Source organism: Crassostrea angulata, chromosome 3 (assembly GCF_025612915.1).
Source record: "Crassostrea angulata isolate pt1a10 chromosome 3, ASM2561291v2, whole genome shotgun sequence".
NCBI classification, from domain to species: domain Eukaryota; kingdom Metazoa; phylum Mollusca; class Bivalvia; order Ostreida; family Ostreidae; genus Magallana; species Magallana angulata.
Window position 1 is genome coordinate 43,127,679 of NC_069113.1, and position 12,129 is coordinate 43,139,807.

The window sequence follows — 12,129 nt, forward strand, 5'->3', positions numbered from 1 at the left end:
GAGTTTACGGTGGGGCATTCTGGGAAAACTACTATAGATAGACTGTACGATGACAATTTCGTTTTTCATTAAAAAAGAAGAAGATATCATCCGAATTTAATTCATTGTCTAACCTACACATAAAAGTACAAGAATCCTGGTCATGGATACAAGGATTGTAGACATCACCCGGTAAAACATATATATATATATAAAACTTCCTCCGAAATGTTTTTGGAAAACCCGGTGAAACATAGCTATACACCAACTTCCTACGAAAAGTTTAGAAAAAAAAAGTTTAGCATGTTGGAAAGTCAAGAATAAAGCGATTGATACAATGCAGTACCACACTGATATAATTTCTTATTTTTTTTTTATTTTTTTCCTTTGTTGACGGAAAAGCCCGATTGTTATAAACAAAGAAACGACATTTAAGCGGGAAAATTTTACGTCGAAGCCAAAAAAGATAATTTCTCATTGGTCAATTACCATACGAAAAAATCCGAGCAGGGAGACGACATTTACGCGCGAAAAATTTACGCCGAAACACAAGCGATAGCTAACAATATGGCGGAGACGGACCAAACAGACTCTGGTATGTAATATTTTTCTCTTGATGATACTCAGTCATATATATATATATATATATATATATATATATATATATATATATATATATATATATATATATATATATATATATATATTATAGGTCTAACGTTATATCTGCAAAGATAATTGATATAAACATGTAATATTTTTTTCTTTATACATAGGTTCATAACTATTTTATCTGCAAAGAAAATTGATATAAATATCAATATGGGTCGAATTTTGAGGGGTAGAATTCATCAAGGATATCCCTATTTCTCCGGGGAATTTGCCGGTAGACAGTGTACTGCCATTGCTTTTCTGGCCCTTTGTTTGGCGACGATCAAATTGGGTAGTCTTTGGACTACTGATGATATTGATAATATAATATATAGAGGGAACGATGAATATGTAAACACTATTCGTAATCGCCTATGTCTAGCACATCCAAGAAACTTGCAGCATAACGAACTTCCACAATCTATATCAAATTTTCTGAATTCTAATATAGACTATATAATTGCACCACATCAAAACTTTTATGGTGTTGTGGGTAGACAGAGTAATCCATATGCAGGTAGTCATAATTTGCAAACGGCTTTGTTAATGGGATTTTCTGGATCTAATTATCTGTTAGCAACATTTGCTGATTATACAACTGCTTTATTTTATGATGAAGTGTCAAATTCTTATTATTTATTTGATTCACATGCTTGTAATGAAAGTGGACAAACAGATGCTAATGGCTATGCAATTCTCTTGGAATTCTCTACTGTTCTGCAAATCTTGCAACATTTACAAGAAAGACATTTAAATCAAGTGTTTGAAGTAACAGCATTCAGTTTTACACAAACAGTTATAGCTGATTCATCACAATTATCAGATTTGACAGACTGTTTACAAGATGTGCCTTGCCCATTGCCGAGTAATGGGGATTCTAACACACCAACATCTATGAATACTTCTAACTTAAATATTGAAGATCATTTTTGTAACAATTCAAATTTTCAGCAAACTTCTGACACATTCTACAACCTGAATCACACTTACTCAACCTCAACACAAAAGATGCACGATTCCAACACACAGCCATGTGTGAATGCATCCAACTTCAACTCTACTTTTGAAGACCATTCATGTAATCAATATGATTTTCAGAGATATTCAAACAAGCATTGTAACCTTAACCACACTTACTCATCACAAATGCCTGCAAAAAAAAAAAAAACATATTTCAACGTCTCCTATAATTCATGATCACTGTTACAACAACTCGTTGTCTTTTAATTACTTTGAGTTTAATACATCAAACATATGTCCTATTGTTCAATTGCCTCACCAACCTCTTTTAGATATGTGTGAGACTATATCACCTACAGTAAACATTCAAACACAGATTGAATACATGTGTAACAGTCATGAAGTTTCAACAAGTATATTGTCAAAAGCATATAGAGACTACATTAACATGGAACCAGAATTTTCCTGTAAAGTATGTAATAGGTTCTTGTTTAAAAATCAAGTGTATAAAAGTTCAGATCAATATCCAAACTATAATGTGAGTCAAGGGGACACATTGTGTAGCTGGTGCAAATCTTCACTGAGAAAAAATGCCTTTCCACCATTGGATTTTACTTTAAATAATCTGAATGCTGGAGATATCCCACAAGTATTGCAGGACCTCAGTTTGGCAGAAAAACGATGCATTTCAAAAATTAATACTTTCTTCACTTTGTTAATTTTGCCAGCTTTCCCTGTGGGCCAGTTAGGAATGAAGGGCCTTGTAGTACATTTACCATTGCCAGTTTTTGAGGTGGCTCATAATTTACCACGATACTGTGCATCTTCTAATGTAGCTATTATTGTTCCATCATCTTTGAGCAAACCATCTGTAATTAATCCAACAAAAGTTTTCAAAGCTTTGAGGTGGTTGTGTGCTAATAATCCTTTATATTCTGATATTTCTTTAGATTGGTATGATTCATCACAAAACTCTTGTTATAATTCTATAAATATGGACCAGTTTCAGTTTCAGGACTTTGGAACAGTTAATTTAAATACTACAATGCCAGATATAAGTATAAGTAATTTTTTATCCCAACAACCATATATGTTACCTCTAGCACAAAACTTTACAAATTTAACAAAGATTGCCAATGGTGAAGAATTAGCTTTTCCTACTTTGTTTCCATATGGAAAATCTGGCTTTACATACCCCCGCCACAAAAAATTAACACTTCTTCAGTACTACAAAGCCAGATTATATAATATTGATAAACGATGGCGTTCTGATATTTCTTATCTTCTTTCTTCAGTTGGTTCTTTTGAAAGAAACAGATTATTTGAACTTATATCTGTGTACATGAGAATTCGAAAAACTGAAAGACCTATTCATCTTCATGATATTCATCACATTTCTACAAATCCAGATATACTTCAGAATTCTTACATGTTTATGAAAACACTGCGTGGAACTGCAGCATACTGGAAAGATGTATTGTTCAATTTAATTGCTATGCTAAAAAATTTGGGTTGTCCAACACTTTTCATGACTCTCTCTGCTAATGATTACCATTGGAAAGAGCTCGCAAAAACCTTGAAAGTTCCTCTAGAAAATTTACCAAAAGCTGTTCAACAAAACCCCCTGATTACAGCTATTCATTTTGAAAGAAGGTGGAAGGCATTATTGAATCACGTGTTGCTTTCAGGTGAACAACCATTAGGAGAAATTGTTGATTATTTTGCACGTGTTGAATTTCAGTCACGAGGAAGTCCACACTTGCACATATTCTTTTGGGTGAAAAATGCTCCTTCCTTGCAAACTTCTTCTCCTTCAGAATTAATTGCTTATATAAACAGAACCATACATACCACAATACCTAAAAATAATACATCCTTGTATCCTCTAGTTAAATCATTACAAATACACAAGCATTGCAACACATGCAAAAGAAGAAACAAATGTAGATTTTCATTTCCATATACCACTTGCGAGAATACTAGAATTATTCCTGCACTAAATGTTTCTGGTTCTAGACGATTTTATGAAACTAGACGTACTGAGCAAGATTGCATGGTAAATGCATATAATCCTTGTATTCTATTACATTGGCAAGCAAATATGGATATTCAAATGGTTGATGGCCCATTAGGCATTGCATACTATATATGCAGTTATGTTTGCAAAGCCGAGCCCAATATTTTAAAAAATGCTTTAGCACAAACCCTCTCTAACATGAATACTGCTAATGCTGAACCATCTATGCGAAGTCGTCTCTCTAAAATAGGATTTTGCATATTAAAACATAGAACTCTCAGTGCCCAAGAGGCAGCATACCGTATTGGAAATTTACAACTTGTTTGGTACTCCAGAGAGATTGTGCGTGTTATTGCATGCAAACCAGAAAAAAGATTCAAGCGTTTGAAGTCCAAACAGCAGTTGCAATTTTTATCAGACAACACAACTGATGTATTTGACTATAATATTTTTGATTATTATTATGCTCGCCCAGAATCTCTTGAAAATCTGTCTATTTTCAGGTTCATTCGCTTATACAAAGTTTCAAGGCAAATCCCCAAAACAAAGCAGGTTCTTAGATTATCTTTACCTGAAAACATTTTCATTACTGAACGTGCCAAATTTGCAACAGTTAGGGTTACAAAACCTCCCTATGGAACAGACGATTATTATTATGCACTTTTACAACTGTACTTGCCTCATAGAAATGATGAAAATTTAATATACCCTTTTACAAACAGTAAGGAAGCTTTTCTAAATAAATATATGAATTTTGACAGACAAGCCTTGTGTGTTGGGATGCAATTGAATGAATTAGAAAATATTATTCAAGCTGTTCAGTTGTCTAACATAGAAAATTCTCTTTTTGAACAAAGTGAACCTGAAAACATTCACCCACAAGTAATAGATGAATCAGCATTTAATGACTCTGATAGCCAAAATAGTGTTCTAAATAACTTGGTAAGTGATAACTTTCCAAGAACCATAGAACTTTTCTCAGCAGAGCGTCAATGGCATGAAATGGTAACCTCAGTTTCTGACCAAACATTTCGCCTTACTTTACAACAAATAACTAAAGACCAAACAAAAGTTTTTAGATATGTAATTCAAAAATTTCATCAAAAGTCTGTATTCCATATATTTATAACTGGTGGGGCTGGTGTTGGGAAAAGCTTTTTAATAAACCTGTTGACTAAGTACATAACTCTGTGTCAATCAACATTAAGTGGCCATTGTCCAGTTTGTACTGTTGCACCAACAGGAGTTGCTGCATTCAATATTCATGGTAAAACCATACATTCTGCTTTTAGATTGCCAGTGCAGCATTATCAACACACTGATGACTATCCATTATCATCTGCATCTCTTTCATCTTTAAGAAGTCTCTTTACTTCTGTCAACACTTTAATTATAGACGAAATTAGTATGGTTAGTTCTAGGATGTTGGAGCAAATTCATTTAAGATTGCAAGCTATCAAAAGTAATGAACTTCCATTTGGAGGACTAAATGTTATTATTGTTGGAGATTTTTTCCAGTTGCGACCAATTCGTGCAAAATTTGCTTTCACTCACACCACATTGTGGCCTTTATTTACACCCTTCTTTCTCAATGAAAACATGCGTCAATCATCAGATCATTCGTTTGCACAATTATTAAACAGAGTTCGTATAGCCTCTTTGAATCCAGATGACATCAAATTACTAAAAAGTCGTTTAATTTCTGAAAATACACATTTGGACCTTTTACACATATTTCCTTTGTGTCAGCAAGTACAGTTGCATAATTACAAAATGCAGCAATTGCTGCCAGATGAACAATTCCTTGCTAAAGCTTACCATTACTTCTCTGATAATGATGCAACTCCACATAACCCAGTACTAGATAATTCTTTGATACCTCAGGATGATCGCAATGCTGGTGGACTTCCTATTCAACTTAATGTCTCAAGAGGTACAAGAGTAATGTTGTTAAGAAATTTAAATGTACAATATGGTCTAGTTAATGGTGCAAGAGGTACTGTTGTTCGTGTTCATTCCAATGACAATAATGTAAACACCATTGATGTTGCTTTTGACCATTCTGTAGATATGCCTCAAGCGCTCTGTTCAAATAATGGTACTTACTGTGTTAACAGAGTAAGACAAGAATTTATCTTTAGAAATAGATATATAATCAGAGAAATGTTTCCTCTGTTACCATGTTGGGCAGCTACTGTTCATAAGATTCAAGGCCTATCATTAGATAGTGCCGTTATATGCATAGACAACTTTATATTTGAACATGGCCAAGCTTATGTCGCCCTCAGCCGTGTAAGAACATTAGAGTCTTTATACCTCTCATCTTTTGATGTCAGTAAAATTACTGCCAATGCAACTGTTGTACAGGAGTATTTAAGATTATACAGATCTCTATCAGATAACACAGATTAAACCTAAATTACATTTCCTTTGGCTAATTGTATTCAGTGTGTTGGCACTCCCACGTGTCCATCTCAACTCTTTTATTCCAAGTATAATCTTCCCATAGTAAAACACTCAAATGACTTCGATTTTTTCTATTTTTAAAGCATTATCTCTTTTCTGTCAAGTAATATTGATCCCAATAGTAAATATCTAGTCAAACATGCAGTTTTGATTCAATTGAAACAAAAGCTTAAATAGTAGGCAGTAGAACTTACATATATCACAGATTATTTCTAGTGGTATTTAGCATTATATGAAAATTACATGAAGTTCAATGACTAAAACGTAAAACTGTATCATACACATCAAACAAGCAAAATTCATAGTATCAAAAGATAAGATTTTTTTCTCATTCATTTATCATCTCTACATTCTCATACTTTCAATGCTTCTAATAGTTTTCTATTGAAAAACATTTAATTCCAACTCATTGATATCAGGATAATTTATTACTTTGTGCATCAACAACGTAAAATATCATTGTTCACTACTCATTCTGGCAGAGTTCAACATAGTGCCAAATGATAATAAAATTGCATGTATAATCATGTAATTCACAAACAAAATCTGTTGTGCAAGTGTGTCAACGTGCCAAATACAATTACCCATTTATTTTGTGTCAAAATGTATTTTTCCTTTAATGAATTTCTTTTTTCAAAATAATTTACAAATTAAGATATTATTACCAGGTAAGTGCTGATAATCAGGTAATTAAAAAATTATCCAAACAGGAAAGAAATTAAATGTTTCTTGTGATGATTCTTATTAAGAATAATCCTTGATTTTTTTGTATGTTATATCATTTCATACTTTTTTTTTCAGGAAATGTCAACACTTTATCCTCCCTAAATGCTATGGAAGGTGAATTTCACATGCGGAACTTCATCACAGCCAAAATATTGAAAGTCGAAAGCCCAATCAAATACAAAAACAAAAAAAGTGAGGAGGGAACTATGTTGAAAGCACTCATTGCAGACGAAACAGCATCAGCTAAATGTTTAGCTTATGACCCAAAGATGTTCCCTTTATTCCAAAAGGATGAATGCATTGTATTACATGATATTATTAAAAAAACAGATGGGTAAGCATTTCGTAAAACATATAAACTTCATTAATTTATTTATTACATTTTTGTGCATGTAGTACATGTATCTTTAATACTTTTTATACCCCTGCTATGAAGGAGAGGATGTATACTGTTTTACACTTGTGAGTTTGTAACAAATTTCTATCTCATTTTTCTATAAGGAACTATTCATTGCACATGCTTACAATTTAAAAGCACTCTTTGGTTGGATGTCATATGACGTAATTCATATATACCTACCAATCGGACGTCAACTTCTTGTTTATTGAAGTCTTTGTGTATATTTTTGTGGGCTCAGTATACAAAAAATTAAAAACATTTTAATGGCTGCCTAAACATGTGGATCACCGTTTGATTCCAGTCAAGTTTGTTATCATAAGGATACTTTTCATTGTCTTCATGCTTTCACAGAAAAGTAAAAAAAAAATGGAATTTAAATATTACTATTGGGTTGTGTACTCGTATTAACAAGCATTCTGGAGAGTATTGCATCTATAAGCAATACATGTCCCCTACTGGTTTGTGGAAATTGTGAAAACAATAATGCACTGTTATGCAGAATATCGAACCCGAACTTTAAAAAATTTGAATATAAAAAATTAATTTTCTTGAAAATATGTCAACCAGACGTTACAAAAGTGTAAAATTGACCTGTAGTTTGACATTTTGAAGCTGTGCAGCAAATTTCATATTATTCCTCAAACACATAAAGAAAAAAAGTGTGGAAAAATGACGTGGGACAGACAGACTTAGGGACACAGGGGAAAGCTATAGTCCCCTCTGGTGAAAACCGGTAGGAGACTAATAAGCATCAACAATTTGAAAGAATAGAGCAGTTGTTATTTCTAGAACATAAATGATAAAAAGTGTTTTAAAAAAATAAAAATGATAAATAACAATCTGCCCACCAGCCCCATATTTTTTGCAAATCAGGATAAGAATCTAAATATTAATTTTATGTGGTCTTAAGTCTAAATTTTTGTGCCACATGCTGGGATTCACTTTTTAACAAATTCAATGATATTGTTAAAAGTCGACTTTGCTCATTCTGTATATTCACATTAGAACGGGGGTGCTCATTCTGTATATTCACATTAGAACAGGGGTATCACAAGTGACCATTGCCTTACAGATATCTTGTTTGTTTTTTCCTCAGGGTTTTAATCATTACGCATGGGTCTACAGTTTTCGCAACAGCCAAAGACACTGTCACTGTTCCAGCTACAATACTTAGTGCAGTTCAAGAAGCTTCAGAATCCAAGGATGTCAGTATTCTTATAGCAGCAACATCACCAGTCAAACAAGAATTTAGTGTGAAAGGAAAAGTAGTCAGTGTAAGTTTACAAGCATTGGTCCAAACCACTATTTGGAGCATTAATGCTTCCTCAAATGTGGCTAATTTATGCTATGTCTGCTTATTTCTTATAAAGTGATAACTATTTCATACTTCATTGTTACCAACATTTACTCAGGATAGTGAGCAATAGTCAATTCTTTGAATCTAATAAGTTCACTGGACAAAAAAGCAAAATAAAAACCTATTCTGTTAAAGCCAACATAAATTCATAAGTACACATTATTTCCTTTTCATCTCTGACTACCACCATATTAGTTGTCAATTCTTAGGCTCATAGCTACACATACCCTATATAAGGCTATGAGCAATATTCATGCTTCACTGCAGTCAAGTATTTCATTAACCTGAACATGTTATATTTGACAAAAAAATTGTAGAAACCCATTTTGAACAAAAATATGGCAACCACTTCACCAGAAAGGAATATCCAATGAAAGACAAACTTAACAGACTAAAATCTAGGCACACTTTCAAAATTCCTTGATCATTGTAGAACATTTTTCTGGGTCCACCTGTTATAACATAGCAGGTGCCCAAACCACCATGCAGTAATGGTATTGACTTTAGGAAACAAACTGTTTTGTGGAAACTTATGAAAACAATGTTAGGTTGTTACTTTTATGGATATACTATCACTTATCTACTGTGTTGAATGTAGTGTTGCCAGGGTCTACAATAAAATGCAGACATCATGTACTTTGTATGAACAACACAGCTGTTCGATGTGCACACGAAGTAAGGTAGTACTATCTGAGCAAGATAATGCGGATGCATTGAAAAATATTTAAAAGAATTAACCAATTTTTTAAGTTTTATTGATTGTAGTTTCCTTTAATCTTTTTTACAAACATATAAATACAATGTGTAGTTCTATCATTTAGAAGTCTGTGCAACCCGATTGTCTTGATAAAAAAAAAACAACCAACACTAAATTTCTCAGCCAGTATATATATACCCCAGTGGCAGTTGAGAAGTGATCAAAACTAATTTGGCGACCAAATGATTCATGTCAGCTTTAATAACACATATAAACAGTTTTTACTAGAATGATGGACCCATTGATGATCACTTGACACAATCTGAAGTACCCTAGAAACAGTTCATATGAATGACAGACACAAACACAGAAAAAAATGAATGTGAAACGCTGGTTTCCCAACATTTAAAAAATTAAAATTCAGCATGTTTCTGCACATTCCTCAATTTTCTCTTTATCCATCATTGACCTTCATTTTTAGATTATTGTGTTGTATCTTCTGCAAGTGATATGCATTCTGTTTAAGAACTCTTTTATTAAAAATGATATATATTTCATAAACCATTATTACAGGTTGGACAATTGACAACAAAGAGAAAGAGGTCAAGCAATGAAGAAATTCCTTTCAAGCAGTTGAAGTTGAAAGACAAATCCAGCTCTATTAAAGTAGCACTTTGGAGGGATTTAGCCACCACACCCATAGAAAAGGGAAATTATATCCATCTCAAAATTTTTTATAAAACTTCTACATTTGACTCCAAGAAAGAAGACCAAGTTCCAGTTTTGTCAAATTCAACAAACAAATCAGCTGTACTGGTAAGGAATTTTCAAGAATATCCTCAAGTAGTGCAACCTTCAAAAGAAGCACAACATAATTATTAAACTTTAGTATTAGCAAAACTTTTCATTGCTAAAAAGTATATAGTCGCACTGAATACAGCTGTAACTACTTAATATACTAATTAAACTTGATTTTAGTTCCTCCAGCCTCACTCAGACATTTCTTCTTCCGAAGAAGACATTCCAGAAGAAGACAACAACCATGTCGGTCAGATATACGGCATACAGAACATTTACACCTACAGGTAAATGAAAATAAAATTTATAAGAATATTGCAGACTTGTACATGCAAAAAATAATTAACATTACAGAATTTAATGTATGCCAATTTCTCTTTCATTTCCAACTCACCACTCAAAACATACATATATATGTGCTGAATAATTTCTTTCCAACTAGATGCTGCATTAATGAAAAATGTACAAAGAAAAAGATCAACGAAATGATGACCTGCACAAATTGGCATATCAAATACAGTGACACTAGTGCCGGACATGCTGTTGTTGTTAAACTTCTAATGAAGAACAGCAGAAATAATATGCAGATTTTCACAGCCTTTACAGATGCCATTGAACAACTATTCACATCAATGGGGAAAACTGCAAACTTTTCTGATGCCGTAATACTCCTCCAAACCTTTAAAGAACTCTTACCAGTTCCTGTGAAATACACCCCAAAGGGTGACAAAATTTCCTCATTGCAAGCTGTTTAGACAGTAAACTTTCCATTCATTCTTCTGTCAAGCATTTAAAAACTTTCAATCCCACATGTAAGTTTTGTAGTACACTGTACATTATTGTATTGATATGTAAAACCTATTTTAAAAATGACACTAATTGTACATGCTGAAGATCAAAAGGATTTCTGTTTTTCCATTTGAAAGTAGAAAACATTTCTTTGATTTCTTTTTTTTAAATTCATTGCTGTCATCATGATCATATTGACTAGTTATTCCATATATCTTGATGTTCTCTTCATTGGGCTGTCAACTTTTCAAACCATCACCATTTAAAATAAATTCAATTATGTGGAAAAAGCTTGAACAGTTTCAATCTCGCAGGGAAGTTTTATACATAATACATTATTGTATTGATATGTAACCTATTTGAAAATTGCCACTAATTGTACATGCTGTAGATCAAAAGGATTTCTTTTTTTTCAATTTGAAACCAAAATAGGTTTCTTTGCTTTCTTTTTTTTTCATTGTTGTCATCATTGTTATATTGCCTAGTTATTCCATTTAACTTGACTTTCTTTTATTGGACAGTATCGCATGTGCCATTATTGACAGCTATTTTTGATGAGACTTGTACATTTAAGCAAGCTACTCCAGACTAAGGAGCATTGATCCTGTAAAATGTGTAAGCTACTATAAAGGTACAGTGTATTGGTCAAATACATGTACATGATTCATGTTTTTAAGACTATAATTTTATTGTGTATATCCTCCTCTGCATTGCTTATGTCGAGAATGAAAACAATTGCAAAAAATGTTGCAGTTAAATATATATGTTGCAATTTCAATCTTCTTTTTTTATTCTTTCAAATGTTTAAAACAAATACTTGAAACTTGATAGCATATTACATAGGCTTCAAGCTCTACTTGTGTGTTACCAGTTCTAGCAGGACTGGTCACACGCCAGTAGGTTGAAAACAATTCAAGGAGGGTATTTACCTATTCTCTTCTTACCATGTTAACGAAGTTTTACAGTTCACCTTATTTCTAGCGGACATTATAAAAGTTAAGAGTTTATTTAGTTTCTTACATTAACTTACATTAACAATGACGATAAGTTTAACAAAATTTAAGCAAGCGTTCTGTAATCTACTCTTTGAGAAACATCTGTAGACTCTAGTTAGCATGTCGCACATGTATTTCAATCTAAATCGTTTAACCAGCAGAATTAATATTTAACGAATGTTGCATGTTGACAATATTCGTCGAAGGACCTGTTCTACTCTTAAGTAATTACTTAGGAAATATAACACCAATATTCGGCTCGAACGGCTGCTTGGTCTGATAAAACCAATATTT

The 12,129-nt window shown here is 32.7% G+C and overlaps 1 protein-coding gene across 2 annotated transcripts; it reads left to right on the forward strand.

The window, feature by feature from the left end:
• Positions 1-350: 350 nt before the first annotated feature.
• LOC128177946 (uncharacterized) lies at positions 351-11,622 on the forward strand. Of its 2 annotated transcripts, XM_052844880.1 has the most exons (6): positions 351-574; positions 6,875-7,133; positions 8,296-8,473; positions 9,827-10,069; positions 10,232-10,338; positions 10,494-11,622. In XM_052844880.1, the coding sequence occupies exons 1-6, from the start codon at positions 547-549 to the stop codon at positions 10,804-10,806; spliced, it is 1,128 nt and encodes a 375-aa protein (XP_052700840.1). In that variant the 5' UTR covers positions 351-546; the 3' UTR covers positions 10,807-11,622. The 2 variants fall into 2 exon arrangements, with proteins under 2 accessions (XP_052700840.1, XP_052700838.1); XM_052844878.1 differs by lacking the exon at positions 351-574 and having other exon boundaries at positions 5,904-7,133.
• The last annotated feature ends 507 nt before the right edge of the window (positions 11,623-12,129 follow it).

Coding starts and splice junctions, on each gene's coding strand:
- LOC128177946 (XM_052844878.1), top strand. CDS start 6,844: ATGTTATATCATTTCATACTTTTTTTTTCAGGAAATGTCAACACTTTA. Junction 7,134..8,295: donor ATTATTAAAAAAACAGATGG/GTAAGCATTTCG, acceptor TTTTTTCCTCAG/GGTTTTAATCATTACGCATG. Junction 10,070..10,231: donor CAAACAAATCAGCTGTACTG/GTAAGGAATTTT, acceptor ACTTGATTTTAG/TTCCTCCAGCCTCACTCAGA.